Raw genomic sequence first — 27,721 nt, forward strand, 5'->3', positions numbered from 1 at the left:
CTTCGTTTACTTTCTCACAGGAAGCTTCATTACTTTCTCACAGGCGGCCTCATTCTTTTCTCACAGGTGGCTTCAGTACTTTCTTACAGGCAGCTTCAGTGATGTCCTTGAGGCCTGCTGCTCACAAACATAACAATTCCATTCGGTCTGGATTGTTCACTAAGTGCCCCTGGTACTCCAGGTATCCAACAGCCAGTGGCTTGGCAACTTCATCCGCCAGTTCCCTCAGGACCCGCGGATGCATCTCATCAGGTCCCATGGACTTGTGCAACTTTAGGTTCCTCAGATGATCCCAAACCTGCTCCTCGAGTACAATGGGCAGTTCTTCATTCTCGCAGTCCCTGCTTGCACCTTCTACAGCTTGGGTGGTGGGACAGGAACTCTTGTCGGTGAAGACTGAGGCAAAAAAGTCATTGAGAACCTCAGCCTTCTCCATGTCCTGGGTAACGAGGATACCAGTTCCCTTCCGGAGGGGGCCTACATTTTCCCTGGACTTTCTTTTGTCCCCTACGTACCTATAAAAGCTCTTCTTGTTGCATTTTATATCCCTGGCCAGATTCAGTTCCGCCAGGGCTTTGGCCTTCCTTACCTTATCCCTGGCCACTCGCGCAGCCTCTTTGTAGTCCTCCCAGGCCACCTGTCCCCGCCTCCACCCTCTATAGGCTTCCTTTTTTACTTTCAGTTGGTTCAGGAGCTCCTTGCTCATCCACGCAGGCCTCCTGGCCTTTTTGCCCGACTTGTTCTTCATCGGGATGCACCTCTGCCGAGCTTGGAGGAGGTGCTCCTTGAATATAGACCAACTTTCCTGGGCCCCTCTTCCCTCCAGGGCCGCCTCCCGTGGCACTTGGCCCATCAGGTCCCTGAAGAGGCCGAAGTCCGCCTTCCTGAAGTCTAGGGCAGAGAGCTTGCCATGTAGTTTCCTTGCTGCCCCGTGGATCTTGAACTCCACCATGTCATGGTCGCTGCAGCCAAGGCTGTCCTTCAGTTTCACATCCCCCACCAGCCCCTCCCTGTTGGTGAGCACAAGGTCGAGCATGGCACCCCTCCTTGTCGGCTCCTCTATCGCCTGCAGGAGGAAGTTGTCGTCCACGCATTCCAGGAACCTCCTGGACTGCCTGTGCCCTGCCGTGTTGTCTCTCCAACAGATGTCAGGGTGGTTCAAGTCCCCCATGAGAACCAGGGCCTGTGACCATGAGGCTGCTCCTATCTGCCTATAGAGCGCTTCATCTGCTCTGTCCTCCTGGCCTGGTGGCCTGTAACAGACCCCCACCGTAACGTCCCCTGTCCATCCCCATCCTCTAATCTTGACCCGTAAGCTCTCTGTCAGCTCCTCCTCCATCCCCAGGCGGAGCTCCACACACTCCAGCCGGTTGCTGACGTAGAGAGCAACACCCCCTCCTCGTCTCCCCTTCCTGTCTTTTCTAAAAAGCCTATACCCTTCCATGTTGACGCTCCAGTCGTATGTGTCATCCCACCACATCTCTGTGATGCCAACAAGGTCGTAGCCCTGCTTGTGTGCAAGCATCTCCAGCTCTTCCTGTTTATTCCCCATGCTGTGTGCATTGGTATAGAGACACTTCAGCTGGGCCCCCGACAAAGCCGCCTTGCTGGCTGGAGCGACAGGGGTGCTATTGGATAGCAGTTTAGGTTTATTTGCACTTATCTGTGATCCTTCCTCAGCTTCTGGACCCTCGGTGCTGGCACTGGCGCCATGCTGACAGCAGTGGGCTGAACTGTGCTCCCCCTCCCCCAGCAACACTAGTTTAAAGCCCTCCAGCCAAGCCTGGCAAGTCTTTGTCCAAGCACACTCTTCCCCCTCTTGGTTAGGTGCATGCCATCCTCCCCTAGCAGCCCGGGCTTCTCAAAGCACGCCCCGTGGTCGAGATACCCAAAGCCCTGGCTGTAGCACCACTCCCTGAGCCCCGAGTTAACCTTCCAGATACCTCTGGCCCTTTCAGGTCCCTGCCCTTCCACTGGGAGGATTGACGAGAATACCACCTGCGCCCCAGAGCCTTTGACTGTTGAACCCAGAGCCCTGAAATCCCTTTTGATGTTTTTTAGACTGCTGCCAGCTGTGTCACTGGCCCCCACATGAAACACCAGCAGTGGATAATAGTCTGTGGGCAGTATGAGGCTAGGTAGTCTCTCTGTGACATCCCTGATACGAGCCCCCGGGAGACAGCATACCTCCTGAGAGAGCACATCGGGGCGGCAGATGGGTGCCTCCATACCTGTCAGGAGGGAGTCACCCACTACTACCACTCGTCTCTTTCTTGGTAGCGCTAGTTATTACACGAGCCGGGCCCGCTACCTCGCACAGCTCCCGTGCCTCCCCCGAGATGCTGGATCTTACTTCTTCAGTCTGCAGAGCAGCAAAGCAGTTCTGCAGGGGCACCTCGGGGTTCTGAGGAAGCTGCTTCTTCTTCCTCCTGCACCTTGCCCTTGCAGCTTTCCATTCAGTGGCATCTTCTGCCTGCTTGCTTACGTCGTGTGTCACTGCGGGGGGGGTAGTTGATTGGTTCACTGGGTGCTCCGGTTCCGGTGCAGCCTGTGCCTGGAACCAAGTATCCAGCTCCCTCTCAGCCTCCCTGATATCCTACAGCCTCCTGACTGCCTCCTGCAGCTCAGCCACCTGCCGCAGGAGCTCCTCCACCTGGGCACACCTTCTGCAGTCAGGGCTGCCGCCTGCCCCTGCCCCGGGAGCAGGGTCCAGGCACTGCCTGCAGCCCGAGCTCTGCACCGCAGCCTCCCCCCTCGGCTGCTCCGTCTGCACGGAGGCATCGACCGCCGCAGGGGGTGCCGGTGCAGACCTCCCGGCCGGAGGTGCAGCCTTTGTTCTCAGGCGGGTGTTGGCCATTTCGCCCTGAGAGGCGTGAATCACCAAGTGCCCCGGGGCGCCGCCCTCGCTGACGCGCCCTTCCTGCGCGAACTGCTGCGCGAACTGCCGCGCCGCACTCCGGGTCGCTGGCGCTCCCTAGGCCCTGCTTTATACGGGGAGAGGGACCGGACCGCCGGTGCCCCCTGGCTCCGCCCACGTCTCGTCAGCCGCTCTCGCGCGAGCTGCGGGCTCTTGGCGCCTCGCTCCTCTCCCTCCTGAGCTTCCCTGCTTCGGGAATCCCCTGGCTGCGCTGCGCTGTGCCTCCCCGCTGCGAATCGTGCCGACTCCGAAGCTGTTGCCTCGGCGACTCAATAATCCTTTATGTAGCAATTCGATGCGGCTTATGGTGTTTTCAGCTAGATAGGGAAACATTGTACTAGAATTAGGTGTAGTAAAAGAATTTACTAATTTTCTAGAAAAGGGGGGACTGAAAGAAGGGATTAATACTAAGGAATCAAGCTGATAAATAGTGATCAATGATTTACTAACCTTGAGAGAGAGAACAGTAGAGTCATAAACTTAACATAACGAGATACTTTCAGGATGCTCTAGCAGGAGCTAAGATAAGTTAGATGGGAACACCCTGAGGGGGTACAGACACACTGGCTGAGACCAAGATAAGGGGACTTAAGAAGTTTAGAACCAACTGATAGGGTGGAATAACCAAGGAAATTGGGAACCAGCAAAGACAAGTCAGCAAGAAACCACCCTGGCAGCAAGAACAAAGCAGGACAAAGGTCTGAATCCAGGCAGCTGGACATAGTGATAAGGAGGAGAGAAAGACCACCAGAGACTGTGACTCCTGAGCACAGACACGAGATGGACACAGACACCGGGGAATAACCTGTCGTGGGAGGAAACTTATGATAATGATTTCTCAGAAGCCTAATTAATATATAACCAAGTCCGTGGGAATTCTATGAATATGCATGTCTAGGATGCATAAATACTGTACCTGTTGCTTAACACGTTGTGCATGTTTGGAGGAGCGATCCCCCGTGCTGCCCAGCGCTGAATAAACATACCTACTTTACAGTCTTACAGATTGTGGAGTCTGTTTTCTGCATGTCAAAAGCTCATCAGAATGGCATACAGCTCTCTCCAGAGGTACTTCCAGCTGCTGTCACTGTCTGAACAGAGTAGTCAACATATGTTCAGACATAGGCAGGAGTTAGCACCTGACTCGCTCCAGTCAGGCACTGATGGCAGCTGGGAGAAGGGTCTTGACTCTGTGCATTTGTTCTAGAAAACAAAGGTATCTCGTTCATGGAATCAATAGTGCACTTTACAGGGAGCCTGGGACAACAACAAAAACTCCATTAACCCAAACCAGTACATTTGTACCAGTGCAAATTTGTACTCACTAGGAGTGACTCTGAAGCAATTTGTACCTGGGAGTCAAAAGGAGAAGCAGGTCCAGGATTTTGGAAGGGGTCAGTGGAACTATGCCAACTGATGAGGTACTGTGCAGGGGAGGGGGGAGCATGGAGGAACAAAGTGGAGGTAAACAAAAGGGGTATAAAAGGGGCTGGTTGCATGCAAAACAGGGACAGTCAGTACCCTTGTCTGGCTGAGCCCTGTGCCTGATCACTGCAATCTGTCCTTTGTTCTTATTAAATCCTTTCTTAACAATCTCTCTGTGTAATCTCATTCTCTATCCTGTGTGTATCCATGCTGCAAGGACTAAGTGCCAGCTACTGTGGGGACTGGCGTGAGTGGACTGGGTGCCAGCAACTCGAGTCAGACTAGGTGTGTGTATGTAACTCACCAGCAAACTTGCAAGTTGCAAGTTTCTCTTGCTAAAATTTCATTTTAATAGAGAAATTTGAACTTGTGCTAGATGATGTGAGGTGTGAGCCAGGTGCAAACCTGCTTATAGCAAGTAACTTTTTCAAATTGTCAAGGGATTTTGTTACCTTGTCAGATCATCAAAGCTAATGTGGCTTATGTCTGGGAGCCTACTAGAAACCTTGGGATGTCACCAGACATCAGTAAGGTATCCTAGGGGTGGGGCTCACAGAGCGCAATTCACATAAGCAGTGAGCAAAATAAGCCTTCAAAATGAGAGAAGGGGTTAAAGAAATTTTAGTGGATATGGCCTTGATTAATTATTGCTGTGAATACTGAAGTGATAAATAGTGCTTGAACCACTTGCTTAACGATTTGCCAAACCTTTCGTGGGGAGTTTTGCAATTCTTCATGACAAGACAGTTCCTGATAAGGACTAGGGGGCCTCCTTCAAGAACCAGCTAAAACCGACCCTACAGCTTGAATAAAAGCCAAGGGATAACTGCGCCTGCGTGAGAACAAAAGGTTACTAGCGGTGATGAAGAGGAGTCACCTACCTTCATCCCCACGGCCCCCGACGACCACCACCACGAGGGACTGCGCAAGCGCAGATGAGAGGAGTTTATGGAAATGACCCCTTGGGACTAATTTTAATACGAAGCGGGGGGGGGGGGGGATAGGTCATGCATATGTATAAGTGTATTGTGAAACTTCATGTATATGTAACACCTGGTTGTATAAATTCCAAGTGAGTTGCCATGTCAGGCATGCACGGTTTTGGCGGGACTACCCCCTGTGCTGCCTAGTGCTGTAATAAAGAATACCTGCTTAATAGTTACATGGACTATTAAGTTTCTCCTATTTTAGCTTTTTCGGCTTCATTTGGTGACCCAGATGGGACTACCTCTGCCCGGCTGCACGACCCGCTGAGAAGATGACTCCCTAGGGTACCCCCGGAGATTTCTCCCGGAGGGACTCTTTGCCTCACCCGGATCGCTGCGGGGGCAGACAAGGACCATCTAACTAACAAGGTATTCTTTTACTTCTGGTATGTTGGGTACTCACATGATTTAGGCTACGTACTTCTGCAATAGTTAACTCTGGTATTCTGGGATAATGGGACCGGTCTTCAGGGTAGAATAAGACCCATAAGCCGTAGGAGATGTCCTGCGCTGGGCTATGTACACCAGGTAGATAGCACCTGCGTATACATCTGGTTTCTGTTATATTGATACGTTGGGTGCTGGTACGTGTTAAGACCAGCACTTCTGCAGTAACGTATTCTGTGATAATGGTTTATTTTGGTTTTTGAGCTCAGGCTATGGACATAAGGTTTTGAGTTGTGATTGCTGATCTGGAATTGTTCAATTATATGGTTACTATATATGTGGCAATGTTTAAACCCTCACCTTACCTCCCGTGTCTATGTTAAATCCCTTTCGGTATTGATTTCTGGATATTCTAATAAGACATTTGGTGTTAGCTACTAATTTGGACTTACTGAACTGCAGTGTTGCTGACGTGGAAGTCACGAACACTGCACACGACCAATATGATCAAGCAAATGCCAATTTTTTGTTGATACATCCCGGTTAATATAGCCCGTCTAGTTCCGTATCATGCGCAAGCTCTCTACTAATTGGCTAACTATATCATGCACGCGCTCTTAGCTAAAATATGATTCGTTAAGTCTCTTTGTTCACGCGCACGGTCCTCTCCACCTGCACCCTGCTTCATGTTCAGCCCCCAGTCACGTATGCCAGCTGTTTTCCTTCTTCTCAAGGTTGCTTCATTTACTTTCTCACAGGAAGCTTGGTCCCTTGGGAGTCGCTCCTTAAGGGTAAAGGGGTCCAGGAAGCCTGGACGCTCCTCAAGATGGAGATCTTAAAGGCACAAGAACAGGCTGTTCCTGAATGCTGTAAGGCGAGCCGTAGGGGAAGAAGACCGGTGTGGATGAACCGGGAACTATTGTTGAGGCTCCGGAAGAAAAAGAGAGTCTATGTCCTCTGGAAGAAGGGACAGGCTACTTGGGGAGATTACAAAGAAGTTTCTAAGGTATGCAGGGAGGAAGTTAGGAAGGCAAAAGCTCAGCATGAACTCAGATTGGCCACTGCAGTAAAAGAGAACAAGAAATCCTTTTACAAATATATCAGTGGTAAGAGAAGAAATAAGGAGCATTTACACCCTTTACTTGATGCAGCGGGGAATGTGATCACTGAGGATAAGGAGAAGGCTGAGGTCCTCAACGCCTTCTTTACTTCTGCCTTTAATAGGCAGATCAGTTATCCTCAGGGCACTTTATGCCCTAATCTGGAAGTCTGGGATGCCAGGCCGAGTACACCCCCTGTGGTACAGGTGGAGACAGTTAGAGAGCTCCTTCTCCATCTGGACTGCCACAAGTCCATGGGACCGGACGGGCTCCATCCTAGGGTGCTAAGGGAGTTGGTGGGGGTGATTGCCGAGCCGCTCTCGGCCATCTACCAGCGGTCCTGGTTATCTGGGGAGGTCCCGGAGGACTGGAGGCTTGCCGATGTGACTCCCATCTACAAGAAGGGCCGTAAGGAGGATCCGGGGAACTACAGGCCTGTCAGCCTGACCTCAGTACCTGGGAAAGTTATGGAGCAAATCATCTTGGGTGAGATCACTCGGCATATGAGTGGCATCCAGGGGATCAGGCCCAGCCAGCACGGGTTCACGAAAGGCAGGTCGTGCTTGACCAACCTCATTTCCTTTTACGACTGGGTGACCAGACTGGTGGATGAAGGAAAGGCTGTTGATGTGGTCTACCTGGACTTCAGCAAGGCCTTTGACACGGTCTCTCACAGTATTCTCCTAGGGAAACTGGCTGCCTGTGGACTGGGTAGGTATACCCTTCTTTGGATAAAGAATTGGCTAGGGGGCCGTGCCCAGCGGGTGGTGGTTAATGGTGTCAAGTCCAGCTGGCAGCCTGTTACAAGTGGTGTCCCCCAGGGGTCGGTACTTGGGCCCATCTTGTTCAATATCTTTATTGATGACCTAGACGAGGGGATTGAGTGTACCCTCAGTAAGTTTGCAGATGACACCAAGTTGGGTGGCGGTGTTGATCTGCCTGAGGGTAGGGAGGCCCTTCAGAGGGATCTGGATAGGCTGGATCACTGGGCTGAGCTGAATGGCATGAGGTTCAACAAGGCCAAGTGTCGGGTCCTGCACTTTGGCCACAATAACCCCATGCAGCGCTATAGGCTCGGAGCTGAGTGGCTGGAGGACTGTGAAGAGGAAAGGGACCTGGGGGTGTTGGTTGATGCTCAGCTGAACATGAGCCGACAGTGTGCCCAGGTGGCCAAGAGGGCCAACGGCATCCTGGCCTGCATTAGAAATAGTGTGGCCAGCAGGAGCAGGGAGGTAATCATCCCCCTGTATTCGGCACTGGTGAGGCCGCACCTTGAGTATTGTGTTCAGTTTTGGGCCCCTCACTACAAGAAAGACATTGAAGCCCTGGAACGTGTCCAGAGAAGGGCAGCAAAGCTGGTGAGGGGTCTGGAGCACAAGTCTTATGAGGAGCGGCTGAGAGAGTTGGGATTGTTTAGTCTGAAGAAGAGGAGGCTCAGGGGAGACCTCATTGCACTCTATAGCTTCCTGAAGGCAGGTTGTGATGAACAGGGGTTTGGCCTCTTCTTCCAGGCAACAAGCAGGACCCGAGGAAATGGCCACAAGTTGTACCAGAGGAGGTTTAGATTGGACTTGAGGAAAAACTTTTTCTCTCAAAGAGTGGTAAGGCACTGGAACGGCCTGCCCAGGGAGGTGGTGGAGTCTCCGTCCCTGGCAGTGTTCAAGAGGCGGCTTGATGAGAAGCTACAGGATATGGTTTAGTAGCTGTGGCAGCAATGGTAGTGGGAAGACGGTTGGACTAGATGATCTTATAGGTCCCATCCAACCATGTGATTCTATGATTCTATGATTCTATGATTCTACTTTCTCACAGGCGGCCTCATTCTTTTCTCACAGGTGGCTTCAGTACTTTCTTACAGGCGGCTTCAGTACTTTCTCACAAGCGGCTTCAGTGATGTCCTTGAGGCCTGCTGCTCACAAACATAACAATTCCATTCGGTCTGGATTGTTCACTAAGTGCCCCTGGTACTCCAGGTATCCAACACAGTGTCTGTGTGAATTGTATTGTTTGTGTGAGAAGACTGAACTGGATCCAAAGTGTGTGTGTGATCTTCTGTGTTGCGTGGTGGAAATTTTATGTTGTGTGTGGGACCTTCTGTGGTGTAAATGCCTGTTTTGTGAAAGTGTGAGTGAGTCCCGGGAATCCAAGCAAAACTGCTACTGTGTGTGTGGTGTGAGGTCAGTCCAGCCGTCCCGAGCTGCCCAGATTCTTCTGAGGTGGGCTAGAAAGCAAGGGGACTTTCCTCTGTCTTGTATGATTGTGTGGCCACTGTGAGTGAAAGTTAAGAATCATTGGGAGAGTTTGTAAAATGGGAAACAACCACGGCGGAATATTAAAGAAGAGTCCTCTGGGGTGTGCACTTGCCCACTGGAAAGATGTTGTTGGGACTGGAGGTACGGAAAGTAAGACGACCCTTATCAAATATTGCAATCAGTGCTGGCCGTTGTATAAGTTAGAAAGCGAGGCTAAGTGGCCACTCAGTGGGTCAATAGATTATAATACTCTGTTACAACTAATGCTGTAAGGAGAGAAGGGAAATGGGATGAGGTTTTGTATGCAGATATATTTTTCACCCTCCAAAACCACCCGGAGTGGCAAAGGGACTGTGGAATGGTACCCCCACAGGACCCTATGGTACTCGCACTTGAGAGAGAAAACAACAAGGAGCTTAGAGGTAAACTGAGGCGGTGTTGTTCGGCATGTAGCATTGGACAAAGATGTACTAAGGCAAATAAGATTCACCAGGCACCAGAACAAGATTTAACTGGTTTGTTTAAGCCTCCCCCTCGACCACAGGAACGGGATGCGGACTCGGACAGAGCTTCGACCCCCCCGGACAGCCCCGTATCTTCCCGTACCAGGAAGAAATCTGCTCCAACAGTTTTGCAAGCACGTCTCCGGGAGGTGGTGGGGCCCGATGGTGGGACGATGTTAATTAAAGTACCCTTTTCTACTGCTGACCTAGGGGAATGGAAAAAGGTTGCAAAAGATTATAGGAATGATCCGGTAAGTGTAACTAAGCATTTCCAATTTATTGTAAAACAACATAATCCTGATTGGAAGGATATACAGCTATTATTGGAATATATGACTGAGACAGAGAAACAGCTAATTTTAAAAACAGCAGGGAATCTGGCCGAAGACCATTATAAGATTACAGGGGGGGATGTTAAGGAATATTTCCCTCTCCAAGATCCAAAGTGGAATGTTAATAGATCTATATATATGGAAAGGTTGCAGGAGTATCGGGAGTGGATTTCAAAGGGAATGGAGAGGGCAATCCCCAAAACTATAAATTGGTCAGCTTTGTATGCAGTCAAGCAAAGTCCTTCCGAGTCCCCATCTGAATTCCTGGATCGACTGAGGGACGTGATGCGCCGCAGCACACCGCTGGATCCTGGGTCAGAGGTAGGAGTACAGCAATTAGTCTCCCTATTTTTGGGTCAATCTACAGGGGATATAAGGCGCAAACTTCAGAAATTATGCCCTACAGAAGGCAGGAATTTAGAAGTACTGTTAGATGAAGCATGGAGAGTATTCAGTAACAGAGAGGAAGGACATGGGCAAGGGCAAAAGAAGCTGATAGCTGTTATCCGGGAAGAGGGAGGAAGAAGGATTAGACGAGACCTGCCCCGACTGGGCAAGGATCAATGTGCTTTGTGTAAAAACTTTGGTCATTGGAAGAAGGAATGCCCAAGGAACAAGAAAGAAGGTCAGAGGGCCCAAACAGGAAGAATGATAGCCCATGTGGAGGAAGATTGACGGGAACCTGGGGAATCTACCCTAGCGGATCCACTGGTTATAATTAGGCTAGGGGAAAAACAACAAGAAATAGAATTCTTAGTAGATACAGGGGCAACATACTCGGTTTTGAATAAAGCTTTGATGCCCCTGGGGAATGATTATGTCATGGTAAAAGGGGCGACTGGCCAAAGTGAAAAGGCATATTTTTGTAAGCCTCTAGAATACAAATTGGGGAAACAATGGGGCATCCACAAGTTTTTATATATGCCCAACTCCCCAAAAGCACTTTTGGGAAGAGATTTGTTGGAACAATTGGGAGCAAAGATTATATTTGAAAAAGGAGAAATTACTCTGGAGGTAAAAGATCAGCAATATGTTCAGATATTGAGTCTAACCTTAACCAGTCTCCCCTCAGAAGGAAAAATAAACGAGGAAATCCTAAACCAAGTGTACCCGGGGTTATGGGCTACCGATGTACCTGGAAGAGCGAAAAGTGCTCCACCTGTCGAAGTTAAGATTAAGGAAGGCCAATGACCGGTAAGAATTAAACAATATCCCCTAAAGAAGGAAGATAGAGAAGGAATCCGGCCGGTGATAGAAAAATTTCTGCAGTTAGGATTATTAAAGGAGCGTGAGTCTGAATTCAATACCCTTATATTACCTGTTCGGAAACCCGATGGGACATATAGGGTGGTCCAAGATTTACAGGCGGTGAATAAGATAACTGAAGACCTCTACCCAGTAGTGGCGAACCCATATACCCTGCTGACTGTGTTAACACCTGAACTAAGTTGGTTTACTGTTTTAGATTTGAAGGATGCTTTCTTTTGCCTCCCTCTCCACGAAGCCAGTCAAAAATTGTTTGCGTTCAAATGGGATAACTCTAAAAGTAGTCGGAAGATCCAGCTCACTTGGACGGTGTTGCCGCCACTGTATGCGTTAACAGCCACTGAGCAGAAGCACCTTGAGTGGAACAAGGAGACTGAACGAGCCTTTGAGCTACTGAAAAAGGCTTTGATGTCGGCCCCGGCCTTAGGACTCCCAGATGTGAGTAAGCCGTTTCTTCTTTTCTCCCATGAGAAGCAGGGCATTGCCCTGGGAATATTAGCACAGGATCTGGGTCCATATCGACGGGCAGTTGCCTACCTCTCTAAGCAGTTAGATGCCACTGCAAAGGGTTGGCCTGGATGCCTACGGAGGGTTGTAGCTGTGATACTGAACATACAGGAAGCCCGAAAGTTTACTCTGGGCCAGAAAATGACTGTGTTGGTGTCTCATGCAGTATCAGCAGTACTGGAAGCAAAGGGTGGGCACTGGCTCTCTCCACAAAGATTCCTGAGATATCAAGCTGTATTAGTAGAACAGGATGATGTGGAAATCGTGGTCACTAACATTGTCAACCCAGCTTCTTTTCTCAGTGGGAACACAGGAGAACCGGTGCATCATGACTGTTTGGAAACCATTGAAGCAACATATGCAAGTCGCCCAGACCTGAGGGACAGCCCCATGGAAAACGGGGAAAACTGGTTCACAGACGGGAGCAATTATGTCTTAAATGGCAATCGACATGCGGGATACGCCATCACCACCAGTCAAGAGGTAACAGAATCAGGGCCTTTGCCCACGAACACCTCCGCACAGAAGGCAGAAATAATTGCCCTAACCCGAGCCCTGGAATTGGCCCAGGGCAAAGTTGTGAACATTTATACAGACTCAAAATATGCCTTCGGAGATGTACACGCACATGGAGCAATTTGGAAAGAAAGAGGACTATTGAACTCCCAGGGGAAAAAAAATATCGAACATGCAGAAGAAATTCTGAAGCTAGTAGAAGCTGTCCAGCTCCCTGAGAAAGTGGCAATTATGCATATTAAGGCACACCAGAAAGTGAGCTCAGATTTGGAAAAAGGGAATGAGCTGGCGGACAGAGAGACAAAACAAGTGGCTAAAACAAAGGTAAAAATAGAAGGCGCTCTAATTCCTGATAGGCAAATCTCCCTAGAAGGTAAGCCAGAATATACCAAGGAAGATCAGAAACTTATTACGGATTTAGAAGGGTCATATAATGAAGAGGGGTGGGCTCATACCCCACAGGGAAGACTAATTATTCCCTCTTGTTTACTGTGGCACTTGATACAGGAGGAACATAGAAAAAGGCATTGGGGAACAGAGGCTCTGTATAAACATTTAATAAGAGAAATTGTGGCCAGAAATGTATATACCACAGTGAGACAGGTGACTCAACAGTGTGACCTTTGCCTCCAGACTGATCCTAAATATACTCCCAAACCAGAAGTGGGCCAGATTGGAAAAGGCAATGGGCCTGGACAACAATGGCAGGTTGATTTTACAGAACTTCCAAGAAAAGGGGGGTATCGATATTTGCTGGTATTAACTGATACCTTTTCAGGTTGGCCAGAAGCATTCCCAACCAGAACAGCTAAAGCTCGGGAGGTAACTAAAATATTGGTACAAGAGATAATACCACATTTTGGGGTTCCTCTGACAGAGGACCTCATTTTGTCTCGAAAATAGTACAACAAATTAGCCACCATTTGGGTATAGATTGGCAACTTCGTACCCAATACCACCCTCAGTCGAGTGGCCAAGTGGAAAAAATGAACCACTTAATCAAACAACAAATTGTGAAATTGGGACAAGAAGCAAACCTGACATGGCCTCAGTCTCTCCCTTTAGCCCTTTTGCGTACCAAGGGCAAAGGAAAGACTGAGCCCCTTTGAAATTTTGTACCCTATGGAATACAGAAGGGGATATTTATGCAAATTGGGGACGAAATTATGACTTCCTACATGGTGGCATTGAGCAAACAGCTCAATAGAATTGGAAAGCATGTAATTGGAACCCAGGGAAGAGGTCAGGATGAACCTGTGCATGATATCCAACCTGGAGATTATGTACATGTAAAGTCTCTTGCAGAAAAAACCTTGGAACCACAGTGGGAAGGACCATACCAGGTACTCCTCACCTTCTTTACAGCTATCAAGATCAGAGAGCAGAATGCCTGGATACACCACACTAGGGTAAAAAAGGCACCACGAAAACTCTGGACTTCTGAAGTTCAGGGAGCCCTAAAGCTTAAACTGAAAAGGTAGAATATGGATTAAGGTTTGTGTCCGTAATCCTTTATGTAGCAATTCGATGCAGCTTGTGGTGTTTTCAGAGCACCTGAAATTCCTATAGTGAATGGAAGAGGAATCAATTACGATGGAAACCTGAATCTAACAAATATTTTGAGAAAATGCTAGATAGGGAAACATTGTATTAGAATTAGGTATAGTAAAGGAATTTACTAATTTTCTAGAAAAGGGGGGACTGAGAGAAGAGGTTAAAGAAATTTTAGTAGATATGGCCTTGATTAATTATTGCTGTGAATACTAAGGTGATAAATAGTGCTTGAACCACTTGCTTAACGATTTGCCAAACCTTTCGTGGGGAGTTTTGCAATTCTTCATGACAAGACAGTTCCTGATAAGGACTAGGGGGCCTCCTTCAAGAACCAGCTAAAACCGACCCTACAGCTTGGATAAAAGCCAAGGGATAACTGCGCCTGCGTGAGAACAAAAGGTTACTAGCGGTGATGAAGAGGAGTCACTTGCCTTCATCCCCACGCCCCCGACCCCCCGACGACCACCACCACGAGGGACTGCGCAAGCGCAGATGAGAGGAGTTTATGGAAATAACCCCTTGGGACTAATTTTAATACGAAGCGGGGATAGGTCATGCATATGCATAGGTGTATTGTGAAACTTCATGTATATGTAACACCTGGTTGTATAAATTCAAAGTGAGTTGCCTTATTTTAGCTTTTTCAGCTTCAAAAAGAGACTAGGCACAAGTGAAAGTAAATACAACTTTTTTTTATTTAATGGAAAATTCACTAACTTTGTGTCTATTCCTTCTTACATCTTAGAAATCATCCGAGTTCTTTGTACTATAGAGAAACAAGTAATACTAATTCCCAGAGAGTCTCGGGAAGTCACGAAAAAGAAGGCTTTTCCTATTGCTCTTTTACCCCGGAAGAAGATTGAGACGAACAGGAAGTAGGGAGGGGGCAAGCAGAGGGAAATATTCTGATCCCTGTTGTATGGTCTTTACATAGTGTTCTTCTTTCTCTTTTCCTACTGTGGGTATAGCGTTCCTGCTTTTTCCTCTTTCACACGCAGATTATTCGCAGGGGTGGTGCTAGTATGTCGCGGCGGCGGCGGCACAGCGACGAGAGCGATGGTGAGCATGGATGGAGTGAGTGAGTTAGTTCCAGGGTCTGGACTCCGCATGCCCTGCGCTTGGGGCCGTGTCATCCTTAGGGCTGGGGGAGGGGCAGGTCTCGGCTGAGGTGCCTCCCCGCGGCGCTGCCTCGCCTTTGGCTCGAGGTGGTGGCGGCTCACCCTGGTCCTCTGTCAGGACTTGTTGGGCGCTCTGGTGCAAGGAATTGGCTTATGTAACTGGGGCTAAAGACTGTCCTGAGTCGTTGCTTTGGTCTGCCTCAAATACAGGTAGCGCCCTGAGTGAAAGTAAACTGATCAGAGCACTCAACTCTGCATACGTGTAGTCACAAGGATGTGTTCTTGCATCTTGTACAGGCTTAATGGAGAACTTTCAGAAAACATTGAGGAGTGGAGAACAACCAACTTCAGAAACTGAAGCAAATGCTATTTCTCTTAGTAATGTAAATCTGTGTGAACGGAGAGTTGGACAGTTTTGTAACTAGCTCTTTCAGCTTATAATTGCAAAGATAAACTGGTTTTTAATGTCACTTTTTTTTTTTAATTGCTTTGATGTGCAGTTTTTTCTAAGCTTATAAAAACCCTAAAAATATAAGCAAAGATTCTTAATATCTTTTTTTATATATATATGCTGAAGAACATGTTATAAAGCACTAACAAAAGAGACAGTAACTGGTAACTCTGTAAAGTATGTTTCGTTTATCTCACGTGTACTGTCTCATACTGTAGCAGAAATGCAGAATTATTTCAAAATAAAATTTGAGACAGCTACAATGTTAACTGTTTCTACTTCATGGATTGGGTCATCAGTAATAGCCATATTTGGCTATACTTTTGTTTTTCTTGTTTATGGGGTCAATTTTGAATGCTTTGTCAGGACTTTTTTTCTTAGAAGGATGTTGCTGAAATGGTAAAAGTATCTAGAGAGTTCTTTTAGAATAAGCAGGTGTACTGAGTCTGGAATGGAATTAACTTTTTTTCATAACAGCCCATATGGTGCTGTACTTTGAATTTGTGACCAAAACAGTGTTGATAACACACCAATGTTTTAGCTGTTGCTGAGCAGTGCTTGCACAGTCTCAGGGCCTTTTCTTTTTCCTACTTTGCCCCTCCAGCAAGTAGACTGGGAGTGGATGAGATGTTGGGAGAGGACACAGCTGGGACAGCTGACCCCAACTGACCAAAGGGATATTCCACACCATATGACATCATGCTCAGCAATAAAAGCTTCAGGGTAGTCTTTCCAAGGTGGTTGTCACTCAGAGTGGATAGTCATTGATCTGGTGGGCGGTGGTGAGTGACTGCCTTTGTATCACTTGTTTCCCTCCTGCCCCTCTTCTTCACTTATTAAATTGTCTTTTATCTCAGTCCATGAGTTTTCTCACTGTTGCTCTTCCTGTTATCTCCCCCATCGTGCTGGGGATGGGGGGAGTGAGCAAGTGGCTGTGTGCGTACTTGGTCGCTGGCCAGGGTCAACCCACCACAGCAGACAACATATTTAATGTATTGAAACAGGGCAACCTCACAAAAGGAGGAGAACATCTGAGCCATCTGAAATTGAAGAGAGACTTGAATCTTTAATATGCAGAGTGGGAGAGAAGGTATAAATACTATTTCCATATTGTTTTGTGACTTAGAGTCCTTGAACATAATACATTGTTTTCTTTGTTTTATATGTTTTAATGTGTTAATAGAACATTAGTGGTCCAAAAAAAAGAAAATCCATTGTAAACTTCTTAGCTCAAAAATTGTTTGCCTCTGCAAAACTGGGTTTTTAAAAAGAAAATTCTTAAATGTTAACCCTGTGATACAATGCTGACGTATAACTACTGAAGAGGTATCATTCCAATTCTGAACTTTATCACTGCTTCCATTTTTTTCAAGGAATAGAGGGAAACTAATGAGATGTATGCCAACAAAACCCCACCAATGTCACAACTGATCTTGGAACTTGGCTGGGTTTGGTGCTTGTAACAGGCATAGAAAAAAGGGTAACAACAAATATGATGGGTCTTATACATTAATTTAAGCCACATACAAGCTATGTAGTTGTTTCACTTCCCCTGATGTCATTAATATAATGTTTAATTTAGTTACTGAGAGACCTCTGAAGCTATGTTAACTTTTACTTCCTAGGAAAACACTAGAGCTCCTTGCTGTGGAGAAGTCACAATTGAACCTCTTAGTAATTTTTTCTTCTTATTTCTAGCAAATGATAGAAATTGTGAATTCCTAATGGAATTTGAAGCATTACTTCTAATGGGAAGAAAATGCAAAGTAATATTTTGTTTTATCCTATTTGCTTGTCTTATGCTTGTTACTGTGGGGATAGTTGATATACCTGATTGATGAGAAGACGCTCTTATCTTTCTTAGAGTACTTCCTCTCTGGAGAGCAACTTGGAGGGTCTAGCTGGTGTCTTGGAAGCTGATCTACCAAACTATAAAAGCAAGATATTAAGAATTCTTTGTACTGTGTATGTATGCAGAATATTTGGGAGGTGCTCTGTTATCTATGCTAAATAGAAAAGTTTAAATATTTGAAGTACTTTAAATGCTATCAACAGCTTTTAGTTCTTAAATACTGTTATTGCTTAGGATTTGTCTTACTCCAGGCAAAAGAAATCTGAGGAGAAGCTTAGTCTATTGACTTAGGCATAAATCAAGGAAAATATCCATGTACAGTACTCTCACTTGAAATGTGTGCACAATGTCATAAGCAGAGTAGATACCGGAGCTGCTTTCTTGTTGCCATGGGGAATATATGGGTAGTATCTTGTTTCTGAATTGAACAGGCACTAAGGAATACAAAAATTTATTGGGTGCCAGTTCTTATTTGTGTATTCCTACTTTTCCTATTCCCCTTTTTAGGGGCTGAGGTGCTCCTCTCTCCATGAACCTACCCTCTAGTAGTGGAGAGATGAAGGGGCCAGAGGTAGGCTTCCCCTCTTGGCTAGCAGCACTCCTTCCTCTCCCTAGCAAAGCACTGGAACAGAGTTGCTTTGTCTGTTGGGCCACTGGGGATATGTCCCAGGAGGGAATTGCCTGGGGTCTGCAATAGTATACCAGATTTTGGGGGTGGGGGAGGGTGTTTCAGTGCCAGCTTGTGCTATAGCTGTAAGGAAACTTTAAATCCATTTTGCAGAACTGTTCATAAACATAAGTCAAACAGTACATCTGTTTCCCACAACAGCTGAATGCCTTTGAAGGCATGGAGTTACAAAACGTTTGAAGAAAATAAGTAGTTACAATAGGACCTAACCTGTCTGTTTCTTTAAGACCTTATACTGAAAATTGCTTACTTAAGTGTGAGATACTTACAATCAAATTTAACTTTTAAGTGGTGTAAAATGTTTACATCTCTTGTGTAATCTTGCTGTTTTAGTATAATAGAATGACTAACTTATGCTACACTGAAAAAGTTGTCTTAAATGGTATTATTCAACCATATTCCCATATGTAAAACACTGGAAAATGAAGCAGAATATTCAGAATGGTTTCTAATCTATATATATTTAATTAACAGATGTTTTAAAAAATGACTGATACTTTCAAAACTCTGTTAAATTATATATTTTGGCAATATTTAAAATTATATTACTAGAAGCTTTTGTCAAATGTCATTCCAGTCTGATACCTTATGCCCTTTGCTTCAGTAACAGCTTTTGTCCAGGTTGAAAGTTTTGCTGAGTTGGAGATTGCAGCTGAAAATGTCTTAAAGTGTAGTTGCTATAGGTTTTAGAACCTGTGAGTTAAAAATAATTAAAGAGAAAATATATTGAAATGTAGTTAAAAGTAGTGTGTATATTCCTAAAGGATTATAGTCCTAAAAAGGATGTTCTGTAATCTTTTGTCCACAGGACAGATAACTAATGTCAGGTTAGCAGTTTACCTTGCTTAAACACAAGAGAAGCGTAACCTATACAAAGCAGATTCAAAGATGCTATGTAAATGCAGCGGTTGGCATGTGATAAATTAACATCTAACAAAATGCTTGTTTTTCTTCATTTAAATCAGTGCACGTCTATTACCAGAAAAGCTTACCATTTACACAACATTAGTTGGGCTGCTGAATGCCAGGAACTACAACTTTGGTGGGGAATTTGTAGAAGCCATGATTCGTCAGCTCAAAGAATGTTTGAAAGTCAACATGTATAATGAAGCTGAGTACTTAGTAAGTGGAATCTTTCACATCTCTTTTTCCCTTAGTCTTCCTCTCCCTGTCTCCACCCAATATTACTTACTCTTCCTTTTGACATTCAGAGGGGCTGGAGGTTTTCTCTATGCAACATGATCTTTTCTGGCATCCAGTTCCATAGATGTGCCAGGGGAAAGTACGTGGTATTCCTTCCTAAGGAGATGAAAAATTAGGTTATGATTGCAAAACTGACCTCCAAACTATGTGTGAAATTTCCCACAGACAAATTAACTCTCCAGAAATCAGAGGTTTTCTCCCCCCCCCCCCCAGTTTGATCTACAGGAGAATCTAGAAGGTGAATGAAAGCCATTAATTTCTACTGTGCTCAGAGACAAATACTGCTTCTGTTGGGTCAGCTTATTCCCAAGTGGATAGGTTATATTGGATGACTGTAATCAGTCCTGTTCGCTCATCCTGCTTGTGAATAATGAAGACCAAGTGGGTAATTTTCAGTGCTGGCTCCTTTTGAAACAACTTCCATTTGATTAGCAGTATACCATTAGTTTGGTGCCTTGTTAAAACCTGACAATAGCAGTGGTTTTAAGGGTCTGTCTGTATGAAACTAGTTCAAGTTATGGATAAGTGACCATAGAAATTTATTTTCCATAAAAGTCATGTATGAGCAGCATACTGATTTAACACTGATGTGTACTGTTATTCTTTCTGGATACATGCAAAAAGTGAATTCCCATCTTCAGTCTTGCATACTGTGTGTGTGTTACTCTGTCTCTCTCACCCCCAGCAACTCCCCTGCCCTACCTCTTGCCCTCTCCCCATGTCTGTCTCTCTCTTACTCTCGCCCCTGCCCCTGCCCCGTCATGCGCTCTCAGTCGAAGGACCCTGCCCTGTGTCTCATGCATGCTCTTTCCAGCCCCTGCCCCACGTCTCACTGGCTGTTTCTTTCTCTGACTTGTGCCCTGTGTCTCACTCTCTTGCTTGTTCTTTCTCCAGCTACCACCCTATAATGTGCTCTGGCTCATGACTCATGTCTCACTCATTCTTAGGCTCATAGAATGGTTAGGGTTGGAAGGGACCTTCAAAGGTCATCTAGTCCAACCCCCCTGCAAGGAGCAGGGACATCTCCAACCAGATCAGGTTGCTCAGAGCCCCGTCCAACCTGGCCTTGAATGTTTCCAGGGATGGGGCTTCCACCACCTCTCTGGGCAACCTGTTCCAGTGTTCTACAACCCTCATTGTAAAAAATTTCTTCCTAATATCTAATCTAAATCTACCCCCCTCTATTTTAAAACCATTACCCCTTGTCCTGTCACAATGGCCCTACTGAAGAGTTTCTCCCCATCTTTCTTGTAGGCCCCCTTGAGGTACTGGAAGACCGCTATAAGGTCTCCCCGGAGCCTCCTCTTCTCCAGGCTGAACAGTCCCAACTTCTCTCAGCCTGTCCTCATAAGAGAGGTGCTCCAGCCCTCTGATCATCTTCATGGCCCTCCTCTGGACCCTCTTCAACTGGTCCATGTCCTTCTTGTGTTGGGGGGCTCCAGAGCTGGACACAGGACTCCAGGTGGGGTCTCACCAGAGCAGAGTAGAGGGGCAGAATCACCTCCCTCGACCTGCTGGCCACACTCCTCTTGATGCAGCCCAGGATGCGGTTGGCCTTCTGGGCTGCAAGTGCACATTGTTGGCTCATGTTGAGCTTCTCATCATGCCCTCTGGCTTGTTCTCTTGCTCCTGCTTTCTCCAGTTCCCTCCTTGTGATGTGCTCTAACTATCATGCACTGAATTGCATTCTCTGTGTCTCACTTGTTCTTTCTTCAGCTGTCAACCGTTAATTCTTTCTTGAGCTCCCACCTTGTCATGCACTCTAGCTCATGCATTTTGGCTTGTGCGTTCTTGTTGCTGCTTCTCATGCTCCCACCCTGTTACATATTCTGGCTTGTGCCCTATGTCTCCCTCTCACTTCTTTCTCCAGCTGTCACTGTGTTCCATCCATTTTCCCCCTCTATGTTGTGCCCTCTTCCCCCTCCCCCTGTGTGTCCATCCCTTTCCCTCCCACCTCTTTGAAGATGAATTAATGCTTATTTATTTTTGTGTAGCTGAATGCAAGAGTATTCATTTAAAAAACTAATAAAATAACATTTTTTGTTGTTCAATAGATTCGTTTTCTGTCTGATCTTGTGAATTGTCACGTAATAGCTGCACCTTCAATGGTAGCAATGTTTGAGAACTTTGTGAGTGTGACACAGGAGGAAGATATACCGCAAGTAAGCATAGTAACTGCCATCTCAAGTGTTGTGCTATTTTTACACAATTTCACTTTATCATGAATAAAACATTTTCTTGGTATGAATAAAAGGATCCTGTGAGTTAGACAATATGTGTATACAGTGAAATAGTTAAGTCTTCTATAGTGAGGAAACTCAAGTAAATTTATTTTCCTTTACTTCTGGCAAGTATAGAAGTATATTTTGCCAAGTTTATTAAACAGTTGTAATATATAGTTAGTTTGCAGAAAGATTCTAAAAGTAATATTTGTTCTCTTATGTGTGCATGTCATGTTCCAAATAAAATATAACATCTTTCAGGTAAGAATATTTTTTTTTTCCTTGGCTGCCAATCCAGCTATCAGACCATGGACTATGGGAATTGGGTTTAGCTCTTTCTTTGCTGATGAGTGCATTGCAGTAGCCTAAAGAATTTGTAGACCACGTTAAGGTCACTATAACAGTGATGCACCTTATGGGTTGCATATGCCTACTTTATGGAAGGGTCAATTATTAAATCAGAATGCTGATAGCTTAGGTCAACTTCAATTTCACTTTTTTTCTTTGTTAAGAGTTTTAAAATAAATTCTTTAGGAAACTTGGCATTGGTAACTTTGAATGATTTAAGTAAAGAGGCTCTGTAGAAGGGCTTTTGTGTGCATCTCCAAATATACTGTATGTCTAAATGTCTGCCTCTTGAATTATACGTTCCTGTTTTTAAACAGCCTCTTCACATGTCTTCAGGAACTTGAACTGACACACAGTTGTAATCCCAAGTATTGATTGCTGATTTAACCGGAGTTGATCTCTACACCCCCTTAAATACTCCTGCTACTCTTTGCATTGAGACAAATTCAATACATTTGTCAAAGAAATTTCTTCTTAATTTGTTTCCTGTAGGTAAGATGTGACTGGTATGTGTTTGCATTTCTGTCATCTTTGCCTTGGGTTGGAAAGGAGCTGTATGAGAAGAAAGATGCTGAAATAGATCGCCTCTTGTCCTACACAGAAAGCTATCTGAAGTAAGCTATAACCAGTAAAAATATACTCTTTCTGGTATCTGTTCAAGTATGGATAAATAGCTTTGATTATTGTTAATTTAGAAATACTCTAAATTCTTAGACCCAAACAACTGTGAGGAAAAGACCCTGAAAAATAAAATAGATGGAGAGGTTTATTAATCTAAATGACTTAAGTATCACTCTCATCTTCTGTGTATGTTGAAGGTAATACTTTCTTGATGCATGTGTCTGCATTGTTATGACTAGGCTGCTGGTCATCTGTGTCTGTCTGTCTGTGTGTATGTCTTTTTCTTTAAGTGATTTGAGTTAACATTGCCATTGAGACTAGTTCTTAGTGATAATTTAAATGTTCACAAACCTGTTTTTATACTACTGCAGACCTCATCAGCTCAATGGACCAAATAGTAGTACACTCACAATAAGAAAACATTGCTTTCTTAGATCAGCTTTTTAAGTGTTAGATTTTCTTTCCTCTATAAACAGGCATCGCCAGAAGATTCATGTACCCATGTTACAAGTTTGGACTGCTGATAAACCACATCCACAAGAAGAGGCAAGTAGGCTTTATTTATTTTGTACTGTTTAAAGGATGCTTTAAAAGAATTATGTGGCTGAAGTGTTCTTTGGAAATTTAAAATTAAAGGTGCTTTAAGAATCATCCTCCCATGTGTCTTTATTCCAAATGGATTCTAGGTAAGACGTTCTCTTCTAAGTCTTCGGCTAAAACTTAGAGCTGCATTGGGTGAGTGGGAGAGTATTTTGTTGTTTGGTGACAGTCCCCTTTAGGAAATGTTGATAAATGAGGAATGGTCACTGAACACAATATTCTGGGGAAATGGGGTTACAAGGCTCTGTACTGAAAGTACCTTTTGGAGAAGGGAGGTGTAATTTACCCATTAAAATGTTTCCCTTCTGCAAAAAGAAAACCTTTAGAGCATTCTTCCTGCAGTGACTTTGCTTTTTACAGCTCTAGAAAGTGTTAAACAGATACACGCAAATGTTATACAGCACTAATTGCACCCTCTTTCATAATTAAACCAAAAGTATTAGAGGGGAGAAGTGGTGTCCTGGTTCCGGTTGGGATAGAGTTAATTTTCACAAGAAGCTGGGAGGGGACACAGCCAGGATAGCTGACCCAAACTGGCCAAAGGGATATTCCATACCATATGATGTCAAACTCAGTATATAAAGTGGGGACAATGATGGAGGGAGAGGGGGTCTCCGGGTGGTGAGCAATTGTACAGTGAATCACATGCTTAGTAGATTCCATTTTTGTTATTGTTTTTTTTTGTTTGTTTTCTCTTCTTTTGCTGTCTTGTTAAACTGTTTTTATCCCAACCCATGAGTTTTGCCTTTCTTTTTCCTGATTCTTCTCCCCATCCCACTGAGGGGGAAGAGTGAGCTAGTGGCCATGTGGTACTTAGTTGCCAGCTGGGGCTAAACTACGAGAGATGGCTGATATGAGGTGTTTTTCCTTTTTATTGAACTTTTACTTTTTTCTCCACTAGACTCAATCCAGTATATATCAATGTTTGCCTTGTACTGAGGAGCCCAATACTGGACACAGCACTTCAGATGTGGCTTTACAAGTAGAGTAAGGGAATAGAGGGATCACTTCCCTTGACCTGCTGGCTACAGTCTTGCTGATAAAGCTCAGAATATGATTGGCTTGCTTTGCTGCAAGGGCACACTGCTGGCTCACATTTAACTTGTTCACCAGGACCCCCAGGTCCTTTTCTGCAAAGCTGCTTTCTGGCTAGTCAACCCCCAGGATATACTGGTGCCTAGGGTTGTTCCTCCCCAGGTGTAGGGTTTGGCATTTGCCTTTGTTGAATTGCATGAAGTTCCTGTCAGTACATTTCTCCAGCGTGTCCAGGTCCCTCATCAGCCCTACTCTCCAACCACTCCTCCCAATTTGGTATTCCTTAGACTGTATTTAAATCTTTAATTGTAATATTGAAATAATGTGGATCTTCTTGTAGGTGGAATAAATATTGACGGAATTAATATTGATGCAGTGAATTTGTGTGTCACATTTGGACTCCTGATGTTTATTTTACTAGTAAAATGACAGATGCCTTTAACGTGTGAAATTAGGAGCAAGATTGCTGTTCAGAGTCATTAAGTTGTCTCTTGGTTTACGGAATCACTAGATGGCTTCTAATAAGCAATTTAAGTAGTTACTTGGGGTTTTTTTTCTGAACACAATAAGGAATTTACCTAAATGTTTGATAGTCCATACATTACAAGATGCTACAAGTTCATTTATAAAATTCAGCATATCTGATATTTCATGTCTTTTCCTTCAGTACTTAGACTGCCTTTGGGCCCAGATTCAGAAGTTGAAAAAAGACCATTGGCAAGAAAGACACATTCTGAGGCCTTACCTTGCCTTTGACAGTATTCTTTGTGAAGCATTGCAGCATAACCTGCCTCCATTCACTCCACCGCCTCACACTGAAGATTCAGTGTACCCAGTGCCAAGGGTTATTTTTCGGATGTTTGACTACACAGATGACCCAGAGGTATGTATTTGTTGGGGTGGAACTGAATGTGCAATAGGGGGTTGCAAGGGAGTGCTGGTCAAGATGCAGTATCGCCTCTCCCAGAATGGTTATCAGTGAAAGTCAGCAGTAATTACATTCTGATACTGCTGAGGAGATTAACTAGATGATAGAGTTAATGCTGACAGGTAGATTATTGAGTTTAACATTTCGTAAATGATTTTTCAGATGTTTTCATTAAGGATATTTCTTGAATGGATTATGTAATGTCTAAAATATAACTGTGTTTGGGTAGCAGCCTTGCCTTCTCTGAGGATGGTGGTTTGTGTTTCCTCAGCCTAGCTGCTTATAGGAACTTTATACATTTGTGTTGGCTTCGTTTAGTGAGGGGGGTCTATGGTGGCAGCAGGAGGTAGAGATAATTGACATTAAGTTTAAGCCCAGGAAGAGTGAGGGATGGAGGGGGAAGTTATCTTGTTCTAAATAGTTTTCCCCAAGTCGAGTCTGTTTTGCCTGTAATGGTAACTTTAAGGATCTCTCCCTGTCCTTATCTCAAACCTCGAGCCTTTTTCCTTATGTTATCTCTCCCTATTCTCTCGGAGGGTGGGGGGAGTGAGAGAGAGACTGCGTAGCTTGGTCCTGAGTGGGGCTAAACTATGACAGTTATTTTGGTGCCCAGCATAGGGCTTGAAGGTACAACTACAAAGACTGTCCTCTACCTATCTGTTCAAATGAGTTGATATAAATCATGGAATATAGTGATTGACCTGGTGTCCTGGGCATCAGGATTCACTGTGAGCTATTGTATTGTAAATTTCCTGCTTCAGTATTTTCTGTTATTGGGTTTTTTTGATTGTTTGTTTTCCATCTCTGTTTTATTTTCCTCTGTTGTTCTCTTAAACTGTTTGTTTGGTTTTTTTTTATATTAACCCATGAGTTTTGCCTTCTTTTCTTTACCAATTCTCCTCCCCGTCCCACTGGAGGGTGAGGGGAGTGAGTGAGAGACTGCGTAGTCTGGTCCCAATCGGGGCTAAGCTACAACAGTTATTTTTTAGCGCCCAACGTGGGGCATGAAGGGTTGAGGTAACCACAGATCTGACTTGAGGGGCTTGAAACAAGATTTGTTATACCCACTTATTGTATTGGTTATTAGTTGCTGGTCAGGATGTTGCAGTGGTTGGTCATGTTGTTATCTACACTCTTACATGTACTATGTGTTCCCAGTGGTGCTGTTTATCACATCGGGGAAAATGATGAGAATTATCATTTTGTTGTACTATGCAATATCAATTTATGATATGGTAACATCAGTGGCCTTAGAGATAAGTTGGTATCTGTATGTGGATGATATCCCTGCTCTTTCACCTCCAGGGCAGTTACAACACTTTTTGAGACCTTTGAATACCCTGGGGATAGTCAGGCCAGCATGATGTTATTGCTGTGTCTCTTGAATGTGTGCCAAGTTTCGTTTAGGGTTACGAAAACACTTTTTGGGAATCTCCCCCAGAGATCTGCCCTGAGGTGGGATAGTCATATGTGGTATGGCATGTGGGAGAACATGGGCAGGTGTCTGGAGGACTTTTCACCTCCCGTGGTTTTGAATTTTAGTCCTGAACAACTAAAGTACCCTGATGAAGTGACAGAGTATTTGAAGGAAAAAATGTTGGGGCTACTCTGAAGAGGCACCACTTACTGCACTGTGCTGGGCCCTGGCCAGTATCTACCAAGCACTGCTCAATGTTATGCAGCCCCCTCAAGGGGAAGAGAGGGAAAACACACTGACTGGCACTGTGGCTACTGAAACCTCAGCAACAGGCACTGCAGCTGAATCAGAGAATGAACCTGTGCTGGTATCAGTTGCCCCTGTACACAAGAAGAACACTTGGAAGTGGAAGTCAGCTTGTTTACTAAGGGATGAAGAAGCTTCTAACAGGGAGCAGGAGGCCAGTAGCCTGGAATTAGAGGGCAGAGAAGCTAGGCAGCTGGGATCCATTTCCAGAGAAGGGGGCATTGGCAAAGCAATTGGAAAAAGGGACACCAGCCCTCAGCCTCTGGTATCTTTTCAAGGAAGACTTAATATGTCACCCAGGCAAGGGGTATCCAGTACCTGAGGGAATTAGCTGTGCTGGAGGTCATTTATGATGACCTGGACAATGAGCAGTTATCTAAGGATCCAGATAGAGTCAAGTGCACACAACTCATGTGGCGGAAGTTTGTTTGAAGCACTCCACTGTCATATGCCAACTCATTGAGGGTTATGACCTGGAAAGATGGAGAGGAACAAACAGTGGATGAACTGGCTGGCCAACTCTGGCAGCATGAAGAAAGTCTGCCTTCCTCCCTACGGGCCAGTGTCTTGGCTGTGGAGAAACTGTTTTGGGAGTTCCAGCAATTCAAAGAGGATACATCCCATTCCCCACCGGTAGGGGCCAGTATTTCAGCTATCAAAAGTAAATATTCCCCTGCTCAAGAGAGACTGTAAACGCAGCGAAGTACCCTGTGGTGTACCTTGCGTGACCAAGGAGAGGACATGAGGGAGTGGGATGGGAAGCCTACCTTGGCCCTAGGGACATGGGTACATAAGTTGCAAGGAAAAACAATTGCAAATGAATGTTCTCCCTGGAAAATTGCTGCACCAGTCTCCAATAGGCAGAGTAGAAGGAATAGCCTTAGTTCTGACCCTCTTGAAGGGACCTCTGATGCATATTTAAAATAAATGAACAATGAATACTGTGGCCAGGATTAGAGAGGCCCTGTCTCCAGCCAGGTGGAGGAGAGGGACAACAGAGTTTATTGGACTGTGTGGATCCGATGGCCTGGCACATCAGATCCACAAGAGTACAAAGCTCTAGTGGATACTGGTGCAGTGTACCCGAATACAATCAAGCTATAAAGGGGCAGAACCCATTTGTATTTCTGGAGTGACAGGAGGTTCCCAACAGCTAACTGTACTGGAGACTGAAATGAGTCTAACAG

General features: G+C 45.2%; 1 protein-coding gene across 1 annotated transcript in view; it reads left to right on the top strand.

Moving 5' to 3' along the window:
• Positions 1–14,767: 14,767 nt before the first annotated feature.
• LOC147596669 (nuclear cap-binding protein subunit 1-like) overlaps positions 14,768–27,721 on the top strand; it is a 126,172-nt gene continuing 113,218 nt past the window's right edge. The window contains exons 1-8 of the mRNA XM_086769722.1: positions 14,768–14,804; positions 16,319–16,404; positions 17,179–17,279; positions 18,820–18,976; positions 21,112–21,219; positions 22,120–22,241; positions 22,725–22,794; positions 24,551–24,766. Of these exons, the coding sequence (XP_086625848.1) occupies positions 14,768–14,804; positions 16,319–16,404; positions 17,179–17,279; positions 18,820–18,976; positions 21,112–21,219; positions 22,120–22,241; positions 22,725–22,794; positions 24,551–24,766 (897 nt within the window). The remainder of the gene's footprint in view (positions 14,805–16,318; positions 16,405–17,178; positions 17,280–18,819; positions 18,977–21,111; positions 21,220–22,119; positions 22,242–22,724; positions 22,795–24,550; positions 24,767–27,721) is intronic.

This window comes from Chlamydotis macqueenii, chromosome W, assembly GCF_036417535.1.
Source record: "Chlamydotis macqueenii isolate bChlMac1 chromosome W, bChlMac1.mat, whole genome shotgun sequence".
NCBI lineage: Eukaryota > Metazoa > Chordata > Aves > Otidiformes > Otididae > Chlamydotis > Chlamydotis macqueenii.